The 23158-nt window shown below is 47.4% G+C and overlaps 1 protein-coding gene across 3 annotated transcripts in view; it reads left to right on the top strand.

Annotated features, from left to right (window-relative positions):
- Positions 1-22946, top strand: part of LOC126539261 (uncharacterized) — a 267707-nt gene extending 244761 nt beyond the window's left edge. For 2 of the 3 annotated variants that reach the window (XM_055074814.1, XM_050186047.3), the window contains exons 2-3: positions 18551-18855; positions 22019-22946. In XM_055074814.1, the coding sequence (XP_054930789.1) occupies positions 18551-18855; positions 22019-22253 (540 nt within the window). In that variant the 3' untranslated portion in view covers positions 22254-22946. The remainder of the gene's footprint in view (positions 1-18550; positions 18856-22018) is intronic. The other variant, XM_055074812.2, reaches the window with a different exon arrangement.
- Positions 22947-23158: the final 212 nt, after the last annotated feature.

Here is a 23158-nt window from a genome sequence, read left to right on the forward strand (position 1 = left end):
CATAGAATGGAATCACAAGGGACGTGTTTGGTGCGCATCGTTTAGAAAGAGCTTCCGAAAACAAGTAAACAAATAAGGAGCGATGCATAAAGGGATATCGAGGGGAACTCGCGTTACTGAACAGTGTAATGTTATTTATCCTGCCTGAGGGACGTCCGCGCGAATAGACGCTACCTTCTTCTATCCACGTTGGCATGCCAACAGAGGAGAATAAACCTATAGATAAGGTTTTCCTTTTATTTCCTTTGGAAGCCTTCTTTCGTCATAATAAATGCGTGGTTAAAGAGGTTTCTGCATCTATACATACGATCTAAGCGTCAGCTTCAATGCAGTGTTCGCATGGATGTGTATTTGACTCACCCGGACATGACGATTATAAACGGTGTTGTTCCACCGAAATTGACTGCTTAAAGTTCACTGCTGTGGCGTCTTCTTCAGGTGCACATCTTATAGCGTAAACTGCCATTGGCATTTAACTCGACTGAAAATTACTTGCGTAACTGTTTGTTGTGGGATGTTGCATAGTTCGTTAAGATGAAACTACAATGTTTTTACAAGTAAACAAATAGCCGTTGAACTCACGTTTGAACTAGTATAACGAGAGGTTGTGTTATAACTCCCAACTTGGCAGGTCAGAGGTCGCCATGCGTAACAGCCTCATGGAACCCCGCTTGCGTTGTCCAGTATGCTTGGGTTTTGTCGCGTTTCTACTTAGCCGGCCTCAGAGTTATGACAGAAACTTCAAGCTTGTGGAGACGGTTTTAGACCAGGTTACACCGGTATAACCATATTTTATGCTCGTATTTCATCATCACCTTCCTCCAAACATTGCCACTAATTTTACCTGCAGCGCTCAACCTATTACGAGGGCAAGACGCAGTCTCGCACGATAGCTCATATTAGGAATTTACACGTTTATTTCAGCACCGAATAAAGCTCGTTAGCTTGCACCATTTTTTCAGAAGCGTCCCCTGAAATAAATGAAAAATATTAAACTTCGTCGCAACAAAAGTATTTACCATTCAACTTTTGTCGCTTTACATGAGCTTAAAGGGCAACGCCGACGATTTTTCGATGTATGCGTACCCTGATATAATTTTGAATATATTTTCTCTTTTGCAATCTGATTATCTGCGCCACACAATATGACTGCAAGCAATTTACTTGTCATGAACGTGAATTTTAAACATTCGTTGCTTGTTGGCGACTCATCCCCACGAATGTGACATTTCACTTGCCCCCCCGGTGTTTGTGACGCCAGAGACTACACCGCCACTTCGGCCGGAAACGACGAAGCCGGCTCCTTTTCTGCTAGACAACGGCCGGCAATCGTCCTTCAGGCAGATGCGACAACCGGTGTTTCTCTTCCTCTCGCCGCAACGCAATGCGTTGAGCTTGGGCGCGTCACTTGCCTCGCGCGGGGTCGGCGGGTCAAAAGCAAGCGGCGATCCTTCAGCGCTCATACTGTCGCGGAGGTCAGCGCTGCCGCGTTCGAAAGAGCTGTGAAAGCAACCCGTTTCGTCAGAAGACATCGTCAGCTTCGCTCTTCTTTTTGGCGTCAGCGCCGCACGTACGGCGCGTTCAGCCAGCTTTCCGCAGGTTTACATTACGGCAGTGTAGAACCTGACGTCATCGACTCAACGTGACGTCACTGGAAGCAGCTACCCATTTTGGTACCTCGTTTATCGTTTATTCAATATTGTTGATGAGTTTCTAAGCAAACTGAACCACCCTTCTGGTGACAAGGTTGTCAATGCCATTAGAAAATGACGATATCCTAACATCGTTAAAAAAAAAAGAAGAACGTTGCAGCGGCCCTTTAAAAAGCACGTCGAAAAGTTTCTATGGCACGTGTTTGCTTGTGTTCGCATAAGTATATATAAGAGTTCAAATGCTGAACAGAAATAATAAAAGATAATGCGGTGACCTATATAGGAAACGTCCTGTAGATTTTTTGTTTTTTAAAAGTTTGCGCCGCACTTAAACAAAGCGGGTGGGACTGGGGGTGAAACGAGCTCCGGCTTGTCACATTTCTAGAGGACCACTCTTCGATTTTTATGAATTAAGCTACAAGTATATGAGCTTCCAAATGGCGCAATCCTTTCAAGCTGACTCTGCGTTTTGCTATAAATTCTCGAACAACTTCGCTTTCACTTTTAAATTAAATTTGGCAGTTCCGCATTGACAACGCAAATGCAGATGAAGGGCTAAGTGTAAATCAAACATCGGCAATCTTGCATCCACCTCGTTCTTCAGGCTGTCTGTAGTGCAACGAAAGCAGTCAAGTCAATCGAGGCTAAATTAACTTATCACGCGCGAACGTCTGCACATTTCTTTTTGCATCCCAATCTTGCGAAATTAGATGGCGAGAACGGTACAATTCGCATAATAAATATTTGTACACGTGTGAAAAAAAACTACATGTTGATATTACGCAACGAAATTGTTGCGTTTTCATTTGTGCCCCATATTTCGAAGGACGCTACTCAAAGCTCTTCAAATTTAGGCCCACTCGAGAGAGAAACTTATTTTCCGTTGATTCTCCTATCGGCGACGATGGCATTCAGCGAAAGGGGTTTAAAAATATAATCAGAAACTTATGATGAGTAAGCGTTTTTGCCTGTGACCTGCCACTTCTCTCTATTGCCTCTGAAGTAGTCTACTCAAAGTACATTTTGTTTTGTTTTTACATATTAGTTGGTGAATATGCGTTCTTGCACACAATGACCAGTACAAGAAGTGTGCGTAGAATAATGGTGCCTTCAACAGGAAATTTCGATGTTGAATCTTCTTTACGTCACTGCGGTTGGTACAACTAGTGCAAGTACCACACGCATGTAGAAACCGAAAGGCGATGATAAGAGCGCCGAGATGCTAACGGAGGAAGAGTTCTCGAACGTATACCCGAGTTTGGAGTGAGCGATTAGGATGACATAACTGCGAAGCTGTTTGACGATATACGAAAGTGTGACAGACGGCAGTTGCAGCCGCGTGCATCGAGTAGAAAATCGAGAAATTGAGAGTCCGAGTCGAATACAGCACCACATGATGTCTGATCGAGTTTAATATTATTACGATATCATCGAGAGATGCTCAAGAGACGAGCCGCCGTGAGAACGACGATAAAGTGGGTCTGTGCCCTTGGTGCGAGCGAGAGTCGGCCTGGCTGTCTGGCTCCAGTGTAAATAGCCTGTAAATAGCCTCTTTTGTCTGTGTCGTTCCACACGTAACATTCTGGTGGAGGTTAGCGATCCCCGTCCTCGCCACGGAACTCCGAAGGGGCCGGTACATCGAGCTCGTCACCATGCCTCCCATTGACGAGACCGCCTCTGCAACGGCTTCGGCTTGTCCGACTGCTCCAACCGTCACGGTTGCCCAACATCGTGAGCCTGGTGTGTTCTCCGGCCTGGAGCTACAGGACGTTGACGAAAGGATCAAGCTCTATGAACACGCCAGTGCTAATAACAGGTGTGACCAACGATTATGCTCGCCAATGTCATCTTTTATATCGGCGGCACCCCACGCGTGTAGCACCAAACGCATGACGACGAGATAACCAGTTGGGACAATTTCAAAGAAAAGCTACGGGAACTGTTCGGCCACCTCATTGGGCACAAGGTTGCCGTGAGAAAGGCTCTTGTGTCTCCTGCTGAGACATCTACAGAGCCGTACGTTTCATACACCATCGACGTCTTGGCTCTATGCCGCAAAGCTGACGATACTATGTCCGAAGCAGATAAAGTGGCACATGTGCTAAAAGGCATCGCCAACGATGCTTTCAATTTGCTTGTTTTCGGCAACGTTTCCCGTATCGACGCCATCATAAAAGTATGCCGTCGCCTTACAAGAGCTAAGAGCCGTCGTATGACACACGCCATCACGCGGCTACCAGACACTTCTGCTACGTCGAAATGTGAGCGTCGACCGTGTCAGACCACCGCCTGTGACGACGTAACCTGTATTGCTCGCCACGAGCTTGAGGCCACTTGTTCGCCAGCTTTCTCCGCGAAGCCTCTCGATCTGCCAGTAACCACAACTGCGATGATTCAGGCCGTCGTCAGACAAGGATTTGAGAACATGGGTCTCAACTCCGTGTGTTTAACGTCTCAACAAGCGTTCCCCAGTTCTCTAGCGGCCCTCCTCGTCCCCGGCAGTCCTTTACTGCCACATCTCGCCGCAACCCGTCCGAATGGCGTACCCCTGATGACAGGCCCATCTGCTTCCAGTGCTGTCGCATCGGTCACATCGCTCGTCACTGCCGCAACTGATGGTCCTCACCTTCTCAGACATACGCCGCCGCTTATTTCCGCACCTTTGGACTTTTTGTTCCCTATGCCACCTGCCATGAACCCACTGCCGTAGATCCTCCTGCTCCGAACCTTCGCTACAGCCACTCGCCCACCTCGACGCAATCAGTCTCGTTCGCCCCAAACCCGCCGCTTCTCTTCGCCGCCTATCGCCTCCCGGATTCAGCCGGAAAACTAGGCACTGCAGCTTCTGGAAGTGAAGCGCCGGTGTCGGCCCTGCCCTCAAATCCTCTGCTCACGTTACCCACGAACCGAAACCTTCTTGATGTTGACGGCTATCCTGTCACGGCACTCATTGATACAGGAGCACATCTTTCTATTATGAGTGCGGCCTTCCGACGACGACTGAACAAGCTCCTCACACCAGCGTCGGCACGCGTCGTCCCTGTTGCGCATGGCGGTACTGTGCCTATCATTGGCATGTGTACGGCACGTGTCAGCATTTCCGGCCGGCACACACCTGTCCCCTTCACCGTAATTGCGCATTGCCCCCACGACCTCATTCTCGGCCTCGATTTTCTCTCCGCACATTCTGCTCTTAGTGACTGGTCTGTCAGTACCCTTCGCCTTGAGTTGCCCGTTCTCGCAGAACCTTCTGACGCACCCCAGTGGCGCTTATGCCCCACAGGCTCTCTTCGCCTGCCACCAAAGTTAATAGCCTATGTTGAACCGTTGTCTTCCCCACCAGTTCCTGATGGCGAGTACCTCGTCACTCCTCTGCGCGTCATTCCACTATAGTTCGACGCCAACGTGTCTCACAGTATACTTACTATTAGTGTAACCTGCAGCGCATGCTTACCTTTAACTTTGGATTGGCAAAGCAAATTCTACCGTAAGATATTTGCCTTGCCAACGTTGATTGTCTCAGTGACCATCACGGGTCAGCTTTATCGACCGATGCTTATTGCGAGCTTAGCAGGCCCCTCGCGCCAGCCTCGGGCGGCGATCCCAACACAAAGAAAATGGTTGCGACGACCTGTCCTCTGCGCAAGCTTACGACCTTTGCCAAGTACTATCGTCCTACCGAGATATTTTCGACTTCGGCGGTCGCCCTTTAGGCCAGACGCTCGCAGTCAAGCATCGGATTCTTACTTGCGATGCTACGCCTATTCACCGACGACCGTATCGAGTTTCTCCGTCAGAACGCCGAGTAATTCAAAGTGAAGTGAACAAAAAGCTAGATAAAAACATCATTGAGCCTTCTTCGAGTCCCTGGGTGTCACCTGTAGTGTTGGTTAAGAAGAAGGATGGCACGTGGCGCTTCTGTGTAGACTACCGTCATCTGAACAACATTACGCAGAAGGACGTCTATCCGCTCCCACATATAGACGACGCCTTTGACTGCCTCCGCGGTTCCAGCTATTTCTCTTCTATCTATCGTCGTTCTGGATACTGGCAGATTGCTGTTGACGATATGGACAGAGAAAAAATCACGTTCATCACACCTGATGGCCTATACCAATTTAAAGTAATGCCGTTTGGATTATGCAACGCCCCTGCCACCTTTGAGCGTATGAGGGACTGCTTGCTCCAAGGTTTCAAATGGTCCAGATGTCTCTGCTACGTCGACGACGTAATCGTCTTCTCGCCAACGTTCAACACTCACCTTGAGCGTCTCACAACTAGACTTGATGTATTTCTAAAGGTGAAGCTGCAACTTAACTCGTCCAAATGTCGTTTTGGCCGCCGCGAAATTACTGTTCTGGGCCACCTCGTTGACGCTTCCGGAGTACAGCCTGATCCCGACAAAACTCGCGCCATCCGAGACTTCCCGGTTCCGAAGACAGCCGCAGACGTTCGATGTTTTGTATGGCTATGCTCTTACTTTCGACGTTTTGGTGGATATTTTGCGGCATTTGCTAGACTCCTCACTAATCTTTTGAAGAAAGGCGTGCAATTCTCGTGGGGTACTTCAGAAGCCGCCGCCTTTTCTCGTCGCATAACGTTTCTCACCTCAACACCGATTCTCGCCCACTTCGATCCCGATGCCCCTGCAGAATTACGTACAGATTCCAGCGGTTATGGCTTTGGTGCCGTCATAGCCCAGCGTCAGCATGGCCAGGACAGTGTTATTGCTAGTGCGAGCCGCCTCCTAGCACCATCGGAGCTAGGATTGTGCCGGTAGAGGCGGCTATGACTGTTTTGGCCGCTATGTAAATATCTTACGCAAGTACGTATTATATTCGCAATAAATACCATGAAAGACACTAAAGCGCTGGCCTGGCTCAGTGGTAGAGTAACTGACTCCCACGCAGTGGGCCGGGGTTCGGTCCCGGTGGGAAATGGGCTTTCTTCTTTCTCATTCCCTGCGATAGCTGCTACGGACACCGGTTGCGGAGGTGGCCGTGGCGGACACCGTCCCCAACTAAAACGGCAATTGGAATTCGTCCATAGGAGCTTACGCTGTAAAATGCAGGCGTTATAGATACTCTGAGCTTCGGGGTAAATCAATGTGGACGCACCGTTTTCCATGTTTCCATCGTTTCCTTTTCCGAATGTCAGTGTATTCGAGTGCATTCCCTTTAAGCGGTTGCTGCATTTGGTAGCTCGGGACTCGTAGGGTAGCGCCTCAAACACGGTTGTGGCAACACGTGCATTTAAAGGGTGCAATAAAGAGAAGCAGTAAATCAATTTAGGCCATTAAAGTAACTTTTGTTTTCAGATTTCCATGCTCGGTAACTTGGTCTTAATAGGTTGATTATCAAAAAAAAAAAAAAGAAAAGAAATTAAAGTTGGATTTTTTAAAATATTGCGCCTAATTCTTAGAGTCGGCAGTTCGGTGGGACGCCTCAGATTCGAAAGAACTTGTTTGACATTCGAGCCGCTGTGGGTTCTGTAAAAGTCGTTGACACTTCGTACGTTCAGTCTCTGCTTCTTTTAGCATGCAATGTCGTCCAACTGTAGCCTTGAAAATTTAACTAGGCCGGAGCAGATGCCGGCAAAATCCATGTCATCACGGTAAGCCGGTGACAAATTTTAAGAGCGGCGTCGCCACCCTTCCTTTCGGACAGAGTGGCTTTCATTGGTAATAAATAAGGGTAATTTCCTGGCGAAAGCTATTTTTCTTTTTCTTTTGCCCCGTATGAACGGTTGCTGCTATAAAAGTGAACATTTTGCAATTACAACAGTAACTAAAAAATATTAGCCGTATGCTGATGTCAGGTGCTAAGGAGTGAAATTTACAGGAACCAACGGTAACTGCGGCGCCTTGTTTCATGTTACAGTATGTTTAACATGGCGCCTTACATTAATTTTACCTAATTGATGCAACTTTGAAGCTTATATACACACATATATATATATACACATATATATATATATATATATATATATATATATATATATATATATATATATATATAAAAGGAAACACCTAAGCCCGTGCGACTCTTGTCGTTATTTGCGCAAGCGAACGTAATTGACCAAGAAGAATGTCACTGTTTTTATCTTAGTTGAAAAGCGCGTTTACAGTGTACTCATTGTATACATTATGGCAAGCCACCGTACATGACGTCACTCTCTCTCAATCATATTATGTGAAAAAACTTGCATGAAGTAGTTCATCGCCTTCTGTAACTGTTAATGGATATAATTTTACTTGCCTTTTGGTTTGCCGACATATAGGCAAGTTATAATATGCGCATCGCAATTATGCGCCAATGTTTAGGTATGTTTGTATGTGCGGTGTGCGTATTCTTGAAGATGTGAATCCACGCGAATGAAACAGTTTTCTATCATTGTAATTTCTCTAGGAATTTCTCGTATACTGTCTTTGGTCACGCGAACGCCAACCTATTTATGCTTTGAAGCGTCAGTTTTCTGGCCACGAAGTTTAAAGTCAAGATTGGTGCATCATCCAGTTCTGCTTCTGCTTTGAGGATGAAAGAAATATTTTTGATTTCCATTATAAGCACCTCAGTTTTGAATACTTGTGAAAACTGCGCAAGCTCTAAGCGAAGTCACCTAGAAGTATCCTTCTTAACAATTTACAAGGGCGGTTGAAGTGGTTGAAGAGGTTGCTGCTTCATATGTCGGCGGCTACTTATCAGCACAAACAGACAAGCACCGCCCCTCCCTCCCCTCCCTAAAGAAATGAAAGAGCGGAGGAAAGCACCGAGAAACACTAAATATATCCTAAGAGCCCAAATACGCACTAAAATTTAGAAAGACGTAGAAGGAGGGAAGAAAGGAGATTACGCGGGATTATACAGATGGTGACTGTTCCTCAAACAAGGAGCCCTATAACATAAAACTATTCCAATATGTTTTTATTTCGATCTCCTGGCGTCAAATTTGCGCAACCGCCAACGCAAGCACCAGGTGGTCGCCTGCAGGGTTGTCTGAACAGACCAATCAAACGCTTTCCTCGTTCATAGGAGGTCACTTTTGTTTGCTTGAAAAAGGAGTGGCGTTCCGCCTACTTGCTCTTGCTAGACATACAGCAAGCTTTCGATTCAGTTCCGCATAAGGCGATTATTTACGCTCTTGCAACCGCGGGAATTTCGGGTCGTCTGCTCCAATTTGTGCATAATTTGTGCGTGAATACCGAAATGTGGAGTGTGGTGTTCCACAGGGCAGCGTATTATCGCCGCTTTTGTTTAACACCGTACTCGCCGCGCTTCCAAGTCGTTTGCCTCGGGACACTGACTTCCCTGTGAGCATAGCTGTCTACGCAGATGACATTGCTCTGTGGATAAGCGGCCCTTCGCACCTTGGTCCGCGCCTTCGTGCAAGCTTGCAAAGAGCTCTCAACGCTACTTCGGAGTACTTGGGGGAAGTCGGCATGCTCATATCACCTGCTAAGTCGGCTGCAATAGCATATCAACCTAAACAACACGCTCGTCGAACAATGAGCCGACTGTATCTTGACGAAACGCCTATAAACTGGGTGCCACAACACCGTTATTTGGGGTTAATTGTGGATGACCGCATCTCTTGGCGTCCTGCCGTTAAGTCTGTACGACGCAAATCGCACTCCCTCCTTATGTATGTGGCTGCCTTGACTGCTCGAGGTGCTGGCTGCGACCAAACAAGGGCTCTTCAGGTATACCAGTCATCTGTACTCTCAGGCATGCTGTACGCATTACCAATTTTGAGCATACCACCTATTTTGATGGCCCAACTGGAGCGAGATCATCGCGTTGCCCTTCGACTAATGCTTGGATTACCTCGTGAGGCGCCATCTATTGCATTACTCACTGAAGCGCATCAGTTACCCCTGAGGCTGCAAGCAGATCAAAGAGCTCTGTATCATATCGAGCGTCTGCACCGCGCATCGAATGGTCAGTCGCTCCTTGATCGTCTCATTCACCGCCCGTTATCTTGTATTGGAAAAATGGCGGCATTCTTTATGAATATCACTATATACCATTTCTGAACATGCTGCTTCAGATACGTCTTCGCCTCCAAAAGGTATCACGACGCACGTATTCCCCATTTACCTCACAATCCCTGACATGCACAAAAAGTCTGATATGGCTGTTTCGGCAATATTCCAATTGGCTCAGTCTCACATGTTCGAAAAGTTTCCAGATTATCTTCAAGTTTTTACAGATGCATCTGTACACATCGACGGTCAAGGTGCCTCTGCAGCTTTTTCTGCCCATCAATTCAAGTACGACGTATCTTTCAAATACCTCATCCAACTTCGTCAACAACTGCAGAACTAGCAGCGATTAATGTTGCACTGAAATACGTGCGAGAGGAGTTAACTACATCGAAGGTTGTCATCTTTACGGACTCCCGTGCGGCCCTTAGCAGGTTACAACGCAGTGAGCTTGATTTTCCACTTGTGCGTAGCATTACTGACTCTGCGAGCAAAATTACATCACGTGGGGTATCTCTCGTTGCTCAATGGATACCTTCACACGTAGGAATCGCCGGAAATGAAGAGGCTGATCGGCTCGCTTCAAGTTGCGTTCATAACAACTGTGACTGCCCAGAAATTTTGTGCAAGCTTGATGATGCTCGTCTGCTGATTCGTCGCCACCTACTCAAGCAGCATCCAGATCAGCGCGTCGCAAATGGAACATTCCCGCCCCGTGTTCGCGGTCGAGGCTTGCCTCGTCGCGCTGGAGCACAACTGCTCAAGCTGAGGGTTGGTTGCGTGAACGTACACGAACGTTTATACAGACAAGGGCGTGTGGCAAGTCCATTGTGTACGTCTTGTGGCTGCTACGAGACACGTCAGCACCTTATATTTGAGTGTCCCGCTTTCAGTGCGCAGCGCATGTCGCTAGTGAGAAACTATCATCTCCTTGGCCTGCGGTGTGCGACACTCGAGGAATGTTTATACCCCAGTGGTTGGGCGTCTAAACGTGATCAGGCCCATCGCGCCCTACTAACCTTTCTAGACTTAGGCTCACGTTTATAGCGTGAACATTCAACATTCTGTAGTAGCGTGACCTTCAGTGACCGGCCCTACTGTGTGTGATCTGTACTGTGTTCTAGCGCTTCTTCCTTCGAAGATGGGAGGTGGCGGGTTCAAACACCTTGTAGTGTATATTGTGCACCGACTACCGGTGAAACCGTGATTGCGTGCAGCTGTACGTGAGCGCACAATTAGCCGCAAAGTGAACTAGCCATGGATGTGATTGAAAGTTGTGGAGGCTCTTCGACGCGGCGCCACTTTAATTACGGCTGCAGAGTCGAAACTCGGCAGAACAACGTGCGTAGTGTACTGCGTTCTACTTTAGTCTTTAGATTTGTTCTGTTGCTCTTCCTTTCCTCTCTCCTCCCCTCCTTCCTATCTTCCATTTCTGTGTTGCTGTCACCTCCCTTCAGAAGAGTAGGCAGGCGTTGTGCCCCTTCCTGTGGCAGTTGCCAGCCTGCTCGTCGCTTTCCCTTTCCTGTAAACTGTGTATATGTGTATATGTCTTCAATAATAATACACTGAGCGGCTTGTCTTATCTAATTGGCTGACAAGAGGCGAGGAGCACGCTCAAGTGGAGAGGCATTTGATAGGGCCGAGCCACTGCACTGAAAGTTGATAACCGGATGAAGGTGGTGCCAGCGTCTGCGATTGGTTCGCTTTCTCTTACTTAGCTTGCAGTGGCTGGTCGAAAATCGCGGCGGCATGCAATGGAAGCTTAAAAATGACACTAAAACGGATCCTCAGCAAAAAAGAGTTGGCAGAATGAGGTCGTATACGTGCCGAATGTGCTCGAAAACGGTGCACGGCCACGCAAGGAGCTTTATTATACGCAAATAAACCCATGCTCTCCGGCAAGTGCGAGTAGCCAGCGCATGAGCGATCGGCGGCAGCCATATTTTGTTCCTTTCGGAATGGGGCAGGCTGCGGCTATTCAGAAGAAAATTCCCTTTTTTTCGGCATATTAATGCATCTTTAATGCGTACACGTCACTTTGACGCGGTGAGTTTTCGTGGTTTTGTGACGTCGCGTAACAGGTAGGTGAAGTGGGTGCAGCGAAAAAATGTTTTACCAATAGCAGTCACTCTCAGACTTCTGCAAGCAAGCACTTACGCGAGCCCCGCGGCGATGCACGCAATGTACCCCGAACGGCTCTCAAGCCCGGACTGCCTTCTGTGTGGGGATTATGCGGACTTCGAACATGTCCTGTGGGGCTGCGCCTCTGCCGGTCCCCCTTTCGCCAAAGAGGAAATGATGAAGCTAATTAGGGCCCGAGATGAGACCTCTCAAATCCTCGCAGTCCAGAGGGCTCGCGAGAGGGCCGTCAGGTTTCACCTCATGATCCCCGAGTGGGCCTACCCAGGTGACATTGAGTTTGCTTACGTCTACAGTGGACCAAATAAAGTTGTTTCACTCACTCACTCACCAATAGCCAGGGGCTAATGGCGAAAAGGTGTCGAATCAGAAATAGCAATTTTTTTTCGGTCAAATCATGCGTAATCAGTCTGCACACGTCATATCAGATGGGGAGCTTTAGCGGTTTTCGTGGCGTCGCGTGACAGACAGGTGAAGTGGGGGTGGTCCAAAAAAGTTTTTGACCAATCGAGGAGGGCTGATTACAGAATTGGAATAGAAAAGTTTCGAATAGTCTTACGTTATAGCGCCCATGCACTGGAAAAGTACTGAAAGCACCGCGAGAAAGCATCTTGGCGTGCATAAATTTGCCGAAGGCTGGACACACGAAACTACACATAGCTACACATATCTCCTATACGCATAACTACACCTCAGTTTTACCTTCTTCCCGTGCTCAACATGGTCACAGTTTACTTGACGCTGTTCCGCACTATAGTGCTTCAGTGTTTAAGGCACCCACATGCTCTCTGTTACACGGTTGCAAAACAACAACAGAAAAAAAAAACTCACTGATCGATGAGCCTGGTTCGATTAAGTAGGCGAAGTGCTGAACGTGTTTCATCCTCTCAGAGTGTATAGCATCCACGGTGGATCCGCCTTCCCAGGAGAGTCTCGGCGAATGATATTGGCGTTACAAATGAAAAATAGGTTTCCTAGTGTTAGTTCGCTACCGTGCTCTTGTACAACACTCCGTTGATATTTTTAGTGATCTACATGTGAACGCTCTCCTTTCGTCAGATCATCTCGCCGGAACGTTTACAGCTTTCTTAGCCCACTGCTGCCGCAAATAAACAAACTCATATAGAGGGAGTTAGCTAGTAGGAACAAGTGCATGCTATCCCCACGTGTTCTCAGGAGCTCTCATCCTAATCTGTTTTCAGCTATAAAGCAGTATACGCGAAGGAAGGCGCACGCGTGTTTCCTTTGAGACTTACGTTGACGTGGTCAGCTCGTTCCATACATAAAATATGTTTCATGATAATAGCGTTGGCGTAGACGCACGCGTGCCGACTTTAAATGCACGCATGGCCATACGCGAATCATAAGCACGCACCAGAAACGTATTCAGGGGCCTGGTGATCGGTACTTGGTGAAAACGGACTTGGTAGATATTAGGCGTTGTTTGTGCCATCTTATTTGCAAGGGAGAGTACAACTTTCGAGAGCAAGGTAAGCCTCACGATGTCGAATCAGGCGGAGTCATATGTGTTTTCTATGAGAGCACGTGAGAGCGCACTTAGTTTCCCGGCATCCGGACAAGCCTGAAGTGGTATACGGAGGGCTGGCTTCAGGAAGATGTGAGTGGATTAGTGAGTCCGCGTGCGTCAGTTAAGCATCCTGCCAGCGGCGAAAGCTCGCAGGCTCGGTAGCGGTCATTACGTGATAGGCACTCCGTCGCGTTAGTGGACGCACTATGCGATTATATAAGCAGCACAGCGCACGTAGCGAGCGTCGGGGAAACAGCGACAGTGTGGCGTAAATGTACTGCTGCATATCTTCATTAAAGAAGCGGATTACAGATAAAGGCGTTACTTTGGTTCATTCTATGCGCCAGGACGCTGTTTCGCCGCCGTTATTTGAGCCGGCGAAGCCTCTTACATTTTGTTGTGTGAATAGCACAGAGCTTTTATAAATATAATCGAAAATGAATAAAACGACTCGGCGACGTAATAAGCAAGCCACTGTCAACATGAACATATAAATGAGCGAGGTAGTATTCTCCAACGCGTACCTTCAGGAACGGGAAGTGAGGTTGTCATTACACTGAAGAAGATAGCTGAGGTGAACTTAGTTCATTTTAGACATTGCCACAAAATATTGTCTTCTCTGGGTTGCCCAGCTGCTCCATATCATAGTACGCAATGAAAAAGGACACGCACCATATAATATATTGCTTGATGTGCAGAATGCTAGCTCGCGTGCTGCAGAAAGCGTGGTGTTTCAATCGCAGCGCAGGCAAACGCAGCGGAGGCATTCAAACGCAGCGGAGGCATTCAAACGCAGCGCAGGCATACTGCATCTGTTAACAACTTTGTTGCGCAACGGATATGTTGGGGCAGTAGAACAAGCCAGCCGTATCTGTTCCGTAGTGTTCTACACAAGGATTACAGCAGATATTTTTCTTGGGCACACACACATTTTTTTTTCATGGCCGCATGCACGCACACACACACGGAGCTTCGTTCTTCATCTACTGAAGGGAAGGTGGTGAAGCCTTCTTACGTGTGAGTGAGTAAACACATACTTCCGGTTCACTATCCGCGATCTAACATTTGCTGTCTCTGTAATCAAGCATTCATAGTGACAGTAGTTCTGAGGAGGAGCCCAGCAGGCCACAAAACAAGACACTCGGCTGCTTTTAGAGGGAAAGCTCTACTACGCCATGTCTCTTAAGGTCATCTATCGCGTCGCAATGACCTTGAGCCGCCGGCGCGGACGTGTGGCAGGTGTGACGTCATGCCACGTGAACCGCTGCGGAGACGTGTCGCAGCCGCACTTGCTCGGAGCCTCGCCGATGCGATACCACGTGACTAGGCGATGGTTAAGGGTTAAATATAGTCAGACGTAGCGTCAACGCGCGCACACGTTACGCCACGTTGGCGAGACCAATAGCTTCTGCAGTTCGACCGACGGTTCGACGCACTGCGCAGCCAACGCGACCGGACGCGGCCAACGCGCTCCGACGCGTCGAGCGACGCTCGCCCCCGCGCCGATATGTTCGGGCTATAAACGACATCTCAAGCAAAGACAGAGTTGCCTACTGAAACACCGGAGCAAAGGGAGGCCAGATTAGCACGTTATAGAGAAGCTTACCAAGCGCAGAAGCGGGCCAAGAAAGAAGCTACTGCAACCGCCGCCGTCGTTCAGCAACGCGAACAACAACAAAGAGGCACCCACAATGTACCCACAATGTAGTACTTCTGATGAACTACGCCCTTCGGCTGGCAGCAAGCTCGACTGCGACGACCAGGTTTCACTGCGACTTCGCGGACAAGCCGTTCGGCAGCGTGTGTAAAGGGTGTCAAAGACTGTAGCCTAACTTTAATGAAACACTGTGTGCATAGTCTTCGCACAACCAAGTCAAACAGACATTTCACTCATGATAACAAGGTTTACAACAGTTAAACCTCAGCCGATTTTTATTAATTTATTTGTACTGTCAACCCTATGTTGAGGGCTCCAAGAGGGAGGGCACAAAAGAAGAAAAAAGAACAATACACACACACATACCAACTAAACAAGTACATCAATAGATAGTTCAATCCTTTGAACACATATATAAGGATTGTTCAAACTGTCAAACATTGCTTGAATCAACAACAAAGCTTGGCAACGCTTTCCACAGTTTAATGACGGTTGGAAAAAATGAATAGCGACGCACACCACTGCGAGCAAAGTATGACTCTAAAACATAATTGTGATTCACACGAACGCTTCGTTTCCCTGGCAGTGCTGCACACACATCTTTATCAATTTTCATACTCTACGAATATCTGGGCGCAAACAAAGTAACATAAGTAGGCTCAGCTTCTAGAATTATAAAGTAGTCGCTCTGGAACTCTGTCCAAATCAATGGTTACCAGCCTCCTATTTTCATTCTGTGCAGAACGTGAAAGCAATCGACCGAAACCACACAAATAGGTGTTGCTCTGGTCTTTCGCGCAGCTGACAGATTTCTCGCGTCGTCCTTGGTTATGTGTCGCCATCACAACAAAGAATTAGTGGATGCAAGGATCAAAGCGATTTGTTTTTCATAATGCGCTACCCGAACAAGGCCTTTGTTAGAACAATAATTCCGAAGGTAGGTTTGAATGGCAAGAAAAGTATACATCCTTTTTTCCATCGTAGAACCAGCCACGCGTTGATACATACACTCTATGACACGCACACTTGTTCGTGTGAAGAAACACACTGATGCTCAGACACTAAGGCAGCGTTACGAACATAAAAAAAAAAACAGTAAATTGACGCTGTGGAAAACCGCTGGTGTAATCCTGTTTGAGTCACGCCTTCCGATACCATAACTATAACTAACGTTGTCAGTAAAGAAAGAAAAAACTCTCGAGCGACGCGCCATCTCCTGGACGTGGAAGTTTGGGTGTCACGCCTGCGCCTGTGTCATCATGAACCCGTTGTTTCAGAGGCCGGAAGCTTCGCAGTGGCGGTTACATACTAGGTTGTGTCGGCGTATCAGCGTGTGGTCTTGCTGCTTCTGGTGTTGTTATTATGTTATGTTGTCCCTCGAACATGGATTGGTTCCTTTTCCGGGTCAGCGCTGAGCATAGGCGCACATCACTGGCGAGGACGACCATCAAAGTGTCTTCTGCCCGTGGGAAAGTCGCCAGCCTTGTGCGCCTGTCGTTCGGAACAACGCAGACACTGAAAGAGAGCAGACGATGTACTGCGAGCGCCGGCTAGCGCACTTTCTTGCTTCTCCGCCGTTCGTGTCGGAGCTCCAATGTGAGATCAAAGGTGTTTAGCAAAAGTAAACAAGAACTAGCAGCCCGAAAACCTATTCGCAACGTTTACCGCGTTTACAAAGTTTTGTGCGCTCCAACTTCGGTACTTCTCTGTCTTTACGAAGATGGTGGCGATCGCAGTGAGAGACTGCTGCTTTCCTAGTGAATGTCTTCAGAGTTGGAGCAATACCTGAAACATGCGGGCAGTTTTCCTTGCTCTCATCAGAGCTGCTTGCTGAAGCTGCTGCAGTGTTTGCGCACCTTTCCAAGGCAGACTAGGCGGAAGTCGCAGCACCTAGCTACTGGATGAAACAGTGACGACATGCAGCAATAAACTGCAATCGCAATCCGCATATCACTGGAACGCGAGAAGAAACTGTTGCACTTATCTCTGACCGCTGATCTTCTCGCTGTTTGACTTTACAGATCTGCAGCAACTCGGGGAACTCAGACGGATCTTAGAGTATTTTGAAACGAAGCTTTGTGCGCATAATATCTCGGAATGGCCGAGTCTGCCTGGATGCTGGGTGCTTTTGATTGGGGCTCACTGTCCCGGCGGATATATATATACATATATATATATATATATATATATATATATATATATATATATATATATGTATATATATATATATATATATATATATATATATATATATATATATATATATATATATATATATATATATATATATATATATATAAACGAGAAGAAAGGAGGTTAACCGAGGGGCCCGATATTTATTAATCGTATCATAAGAAACCACCAAAGGCACCAAGGACCACACAGTGGAAATTACTTTTACCTAGTAATCAATATAATCAATTGGTAGGGCATCGCGGGCGTAATGCGACGACGTGGGATCGTTTCCGACCTGCGGCAAGTTGTTTTTTTATCCACTTTCGTTTCTATTAATTTATAATTTCTTTAGTTGGATTATTAGGTACAAGTAATTTCCCAGTGTTGTCCTTGGCGTTTTTGTTTGTTGGCGCCTTATGTTATGAGTATCTATATTTATATATATATATATAGCAAAGGTGTACAACTTCCTACTATACTGCAGGCTCAGAGGCATCTCTGAAGCACGCCGATCTGTTACTGTATGGTGAATTATATTTAAAGGACCGTGAGTTTCTTTGATTCAGCCATTTCACATAAGCCATTTAGGGTGGGTCCGTTCTTGGCCACTTGTCCAGATTGATATGACTCGCTGTGACAACATCTACAGAGTCCGTAAATGGCGTTTTCTTGTTTTCCGTGTCTGGTTTTTTGTTTCTGCGCATACCATGGTCATCAACATTCTTGCTTGAAGAAGCATCATACATCGGTCTCTGCCTGGCGCCATACCTGCCGAAAAGTCTCACACTCTGCATTCTCCTCAGTTGAAATTATTTATTTCGGCATAGCTTGTGAGGGATGCAGTGCTAGACATAAGAATTGCATGAGGAGAGTTTTTACTTTGTGGCAGGTGAACAAAAAAAATCATTCCATGAGGTTACTGATTGCACAGAATAAAAGTGAATAAAATGGTGCGCATCACTGTTACTTGCAAAACGCTTAATTCGGTCAGCTTTGGCTGAAGTTTCGCTTAACATAAATTCCAAATGTGCGTTCGATCAGCAAATTTCTCGCTCTTAAGGGCCGTTTGCCATTGGCTGGCCACCTTCGGTAATAATAGGCCCTGCTTCACTATTGGCTGACATCTTCTCTAACGAACAGTTCTAGCAGAAAAATTATTCTGTGATCACGTGCCCTGTTCCGTAAACGTTTCGTCGTCACATAGTTGACCAAATACTGTGGCACCGATTTAGCGCAGATTTTCATTCGTAAGTGCACGTTGCATTGGCTGGTGGATTTTAAATATTGCTATGTCCAACATTACAATTGGGTGGTATCAGCTCTCACAAGCAAATTTAGCATAAGAACTTTTTTTATGAATATGGGGCCCTCATATTGGGCTTCTGCTGACTGGGTTTCTGTATTTTTTTTTATTGCAGGAGGCGCGGGGCGACGAATCCGGTGGTGGTCTCTCCCCTTCTGTGGCTTCGAAGGGCACCGGCAGACTGGACAAGATGAGCGGGGCTGAGTACCCGCGTGGTCCGGGCGGCCACCGTCCCGTGGAGCGGCTTAACGGCGGGGAACTGCTGCGATCGCTGGTGCTGCCGTACGTTCTGCGCGGACTCTCCTCTTCGTCTCCCGACTATGTGTCCCGTCGAAGCATGGACAAGGCTGGCAGCGGCGAGCACATCCGCACGGCGGGGGCTTTTCTGCCCGGCTCTTGGCCGGCCAAAAGGCAAGCACCGTGCGTAGACGCTGCTCTCTTGACTGCACTTTTCTATTTGTGGACTTCCTTGGCGCACTTTTACAAAATGCAGACGATTCGAGTCTTACGAGAAGCGCATTGCGCCCAGTGGTGTTCGTTACTTCCGCTTTTCTTAGTTATTGTGCCGACATGTTCGGAGATAGCTTGAATGCGCCATATAAGGGTTCCCACGCGCATTGTCGTCCACAGAACGTGACTGTTCCTATCCCACTCATCACCCGCGTGGCGCTTCCACGTCCTACCGATTGCGTCCGCACTCCACAAATAGTCAGCAGCCGCGCGAACGTCTCACTGAAGGCCTCTGAATTGGCGCTGCGTCGCTGGAAGGTGAGCAAAATAAAATGTGAAGTCATGACGCAATTGTCGCGTGTCTCCTCCGTTCCGACATGGCCAAAGGATGAAAATGAACGCTACAGAGCCTCTGCTGAAGAGAGAGCAACTGGCACCCTTACCAACATGATAACATTTCAACTGCCTTGAGATTGGCTGCCGCAAAAACCTGTTTCTTTGATTCTTGCAGTAGAACACTGTGTTTGAAGCGCATTACAAATTCTAATGAATAAAGAAAATTTCCGGCACAGTGAGGTGACCAGCCATTCTAAGCAAAGAGGCTAAGAACGGCAAGAAAGCTTTTATTTAGAATAGTTTGTAGGAACACTCAAGACCGAAAACATTTGTGAATCCGGCCCCTGAATTTCCCTGGTCAAAGAACACCCCGGGAATGAAAAAAAAATTATTTTTGTCCCTGGCTTTTTTAGATTTTATAAAGCTGAATGTTTCCCAAGCCTTTATCGAGATCTAAGTATACCAACGTTTGTGGATGACATCCCCACCCAACTGCAATAACTGAAACCTTCGATATGATGACTTCACATATTTCAAAACGAGTATGCAAGAAGCCCACATAGTGTTTGTGCAATGATCGCATCTTCTTCTATTGCCTTGTTTGTTAGTTAGTTATTTTCGCCAAAATAAAAGGAATTGTTTATTTTAGTTCTGCGATCAGAAATGCATATATGCATATTTTTTATTCATACTTTTGGCATCAGGGCTAGCATTCACGAAACGTTTCTTAATTAAATGTCGCACGCGGTTGCATATCTCTGCAGTGATTGTCTGCGTATATCTCCATCACGAGGGGCCAGCGTCCGAAGGCGCTCTTAGGTACCAGAAGTTTCGCGAATAAGGTCAAACCTTATGCATGTGATTTTTGAGATAGGCACATTTTCTCAAAAAAGTTATCACTGCAACTATTCGAAGTTTTTGTCTGAAGCTTTGTCAATGACTAAACGATATACTTAGGTGGTTCCTTTCTAAACACATCGCCGCATGTTCCTCTCAATGTTGACTGTCATTAGGCGCTTGCCTCTATCATTCGTGGTCCATAATATTGCAGGGATCTCCCACTCCAGTGCTTTCAACCTCCGAAACCAGCTTTTCTCTAACTCAGATACAAGATTCCCTTCATTTCCCAGGTTGTGGAGAAATGCGGTTATTGAGTGTGTCAATTTAATTTCTGTAGTGATAAAGCATATTTTTGGTAGGGCGAATAGATTGCAATTTATTTCTAAGCTTGTTTTAAGGTATTCAAAAAATGGAGGGTACACGACTGACATGGAATTGATGTCCCCGTGCAAGTTGGTATGCTAACCCAGTCTTTTGCTTGAAGCCATATTCACAGGCGAAGAACTTAGCACGTATACACTTTATTATTGTCCAAAGTTGTTTTCCACCTAAACCAAAGTGCCAAAATTACACTGACCTTATTCGAATCGTCAATAGAATTGGCACCGTACCTTGATCACCAAGTGCAATAATGTCAAAGCAGTGCACCTCTTCACAGTGATTAAATTTTATTTGATGTTTTGTACACTGATGTAGCGTCACAACACTTACGCGCTTATGAGTCATTTGCAACGAAGCACAAATAATCGTGGCTCTAATTGCTCTCATTCCTGCGAAGTAAAACTTGCCAAGAGCATTGCCACTAAGATTGTGCACAGTTGCTATGTCTATGAGCAATTCCAGGTAAATTTTTTCGTACGTTTGTGTAGTCGGATGTTTATCGCCATTACCACATTGTCGTGTAGCTGCAGCGGCTGCACATCGAAGCAAATCTGTTCATGTGCAACGCCACCTAAACGCGTGGCTTCGTGTCATCAGCTACTTTTGCCCGACAAGCCTTTCTGCGGTGAAGCGAATTCTTTCAGTATCATGTCGCCGTCGTGGAAAGATGACCTTGAGTATGTCTGCCGCATGTTAAAAGGCTGTGGTCTAACGACCAAAAGCCGAGTACATTGTGTCATCAACTCCAATAAACGTTTCCAATGGCGCGGTCAAACATTCGGCGTACTCATACACAAAGCCACCCTGCAGGCGCCACTGTGCCTACGCGGATTAGAGAGCTTTAGCTGAGCGGGTTTAGGGGCCAGCGGGCCCAGAGGGTGAGCGGAGATGTCAGCGGCGCGCCGCACGAAAGGAAGAGCTTTAGCTCAGCGATCCTTCGCTCGGTCGAGAGGCTTTGCTGCGCCACATGTCGAACAAGGTTGGAATTATAAAGAAAATGTCAGCGCGCTCGCTTCAGGTTCTCGATCACAGTCATCCACTTCAAATCGTCGCTTAACGTTCATGTAGCAGAAACCTCTCGCAGTATACAGAGGTCCTCTGCAGTGGTGAAACACTTCCGACGCTTTTTCGCATGCAGGGGGGCCAGCGCCGCGTTTGAAGACGACGCCCACGACATGGCGCTGTTCGTGCAGATGGTCGTCGTGTTTGTTGCGCAGCAAAAACGCTGCTCCGCTGCGCGCGCTCCACTGGGGAAAAGATACCAACAAGCGAGCGGCCCGCTGCGTAAACACGCTGGCTACCCCAGCTTACCGCACATGCGCCGTGGCATCTCCGCTCGCCCGCTGGCCGATGAACCCGCTTATCTATAACTCTCTAATCTTCGTTCCGCTGCCGGTATGAGCGCTGTGCACAAGCGAACCATTGTTCCCGCTAAGCGGTTGTGTGCCAATTGCTAGCCTATGCCGGTCTGAGCGAAGCGGACCGTAAACGCTGAACGAGAACTCTCTATATCGTGGGCAATTGTATGCCAATTGATGCACAGCGCTCATCTTCTCGATGAACTGGTCTTTCGCAGGTTCGACTCGCTAAGTGGTCTGACGTTCGGCGGAGACCAGGCTGGCGTGCACAAGCGCGGTTACGGTCACGGCGAGTTCGACGAGATCGACAACGCGGGATGGCCGGGCTTCTACAAGCGCAACTTCGACGAGATCGACAGGAGCGACTTTGGAGGCTTCTACAAGCGCAACTTCGACGAGATCGACAGGACCGGTTTTGAGGGCTTCTACAAACGCTCGACTACTCGGGATTAATTGGCGTCGCACCCATCCCGCTCTTATACCGACCCTGCCTTTCTCATACAACTGCCGCGCGACACCCCCCCTTGAAGCCGGTGCTTGCCTGCTCCTTCGCATTCCGTGAAGTTAAGATATTCCAGAAATTGCAACCTTGCCAATACAAATTACAACCCGAGACTGGTCAAAGGCTGCGTACAAGTCGGAAATCAGTGATTCATTGCAATATTACCTTTGAGTTATCAGTGGCTCTTCGCTTTGATTATGTCGTCTTGATTGCTTCTTTCCGTTGTCCACAAGCTCTCAATGTGGATAACTTAGCGCCGGTGACCTAGGTGAAAAAAACTGATGACAGTCGTTCATCTGCCTGACCCCTAATGTGCCCGCCTCAGTCTCCAATGTCGAAAAAGTGGATGAATGAAAGTGTGCCCCGGTGGCTGGGGCACACCGACAGCTTTTCTTCGTGTAGACTAGGCGTGTATGTCTGCAAGCGTCTCCTATTGGCCAGGAAGAATAAATGTGTTGAGCGTGAACTAACGGGTACAGGGGAATGAGCAGAGACACTTATGCTTGGCAGGGGAGAGGGCTACCTCCAATGGATAATAGGCATTACCTTTTGTCCCCAGGGAAGAATTATGCATGAAATGATCGAATTCTTTATTCGACGTCCTCTCCTTTGTCATTATGTAAATAAAGCTTGTTCAGATTTGATCACATTGTTCTGTCAGTGATGGGTGGCTGTGGGGGAAATTGAGGCAGAATGTTTGATAGCAAAAAAAAACAAACAATATTCTGCAGGAACCATCGCCTATGGTTGTCAATGAAAACGAACGCACGCGAACGAACGATCGTTTTCCTCGCCCCGCTGGGTAGAGGCTGCCAGCGAGCGAGCGGCCCGCTCCGTAAACACGCTGGACGCCACA

The sequence above is a fragment of the Dermacentor andersoni genome, chromosome 3 (assembly GCF_023375885.2).
Source record: "Dermacentor andersoni chromosome 3, qqDerAnde1_hic_scaffold, whole genome shotgun sequence".
Lineage (NCBI taxonomy): Eukaryota > Metazoa > Arthropoda > Arachnida > Ixodida > Ixodidae > Dermacentor > Dermacentor andersoni.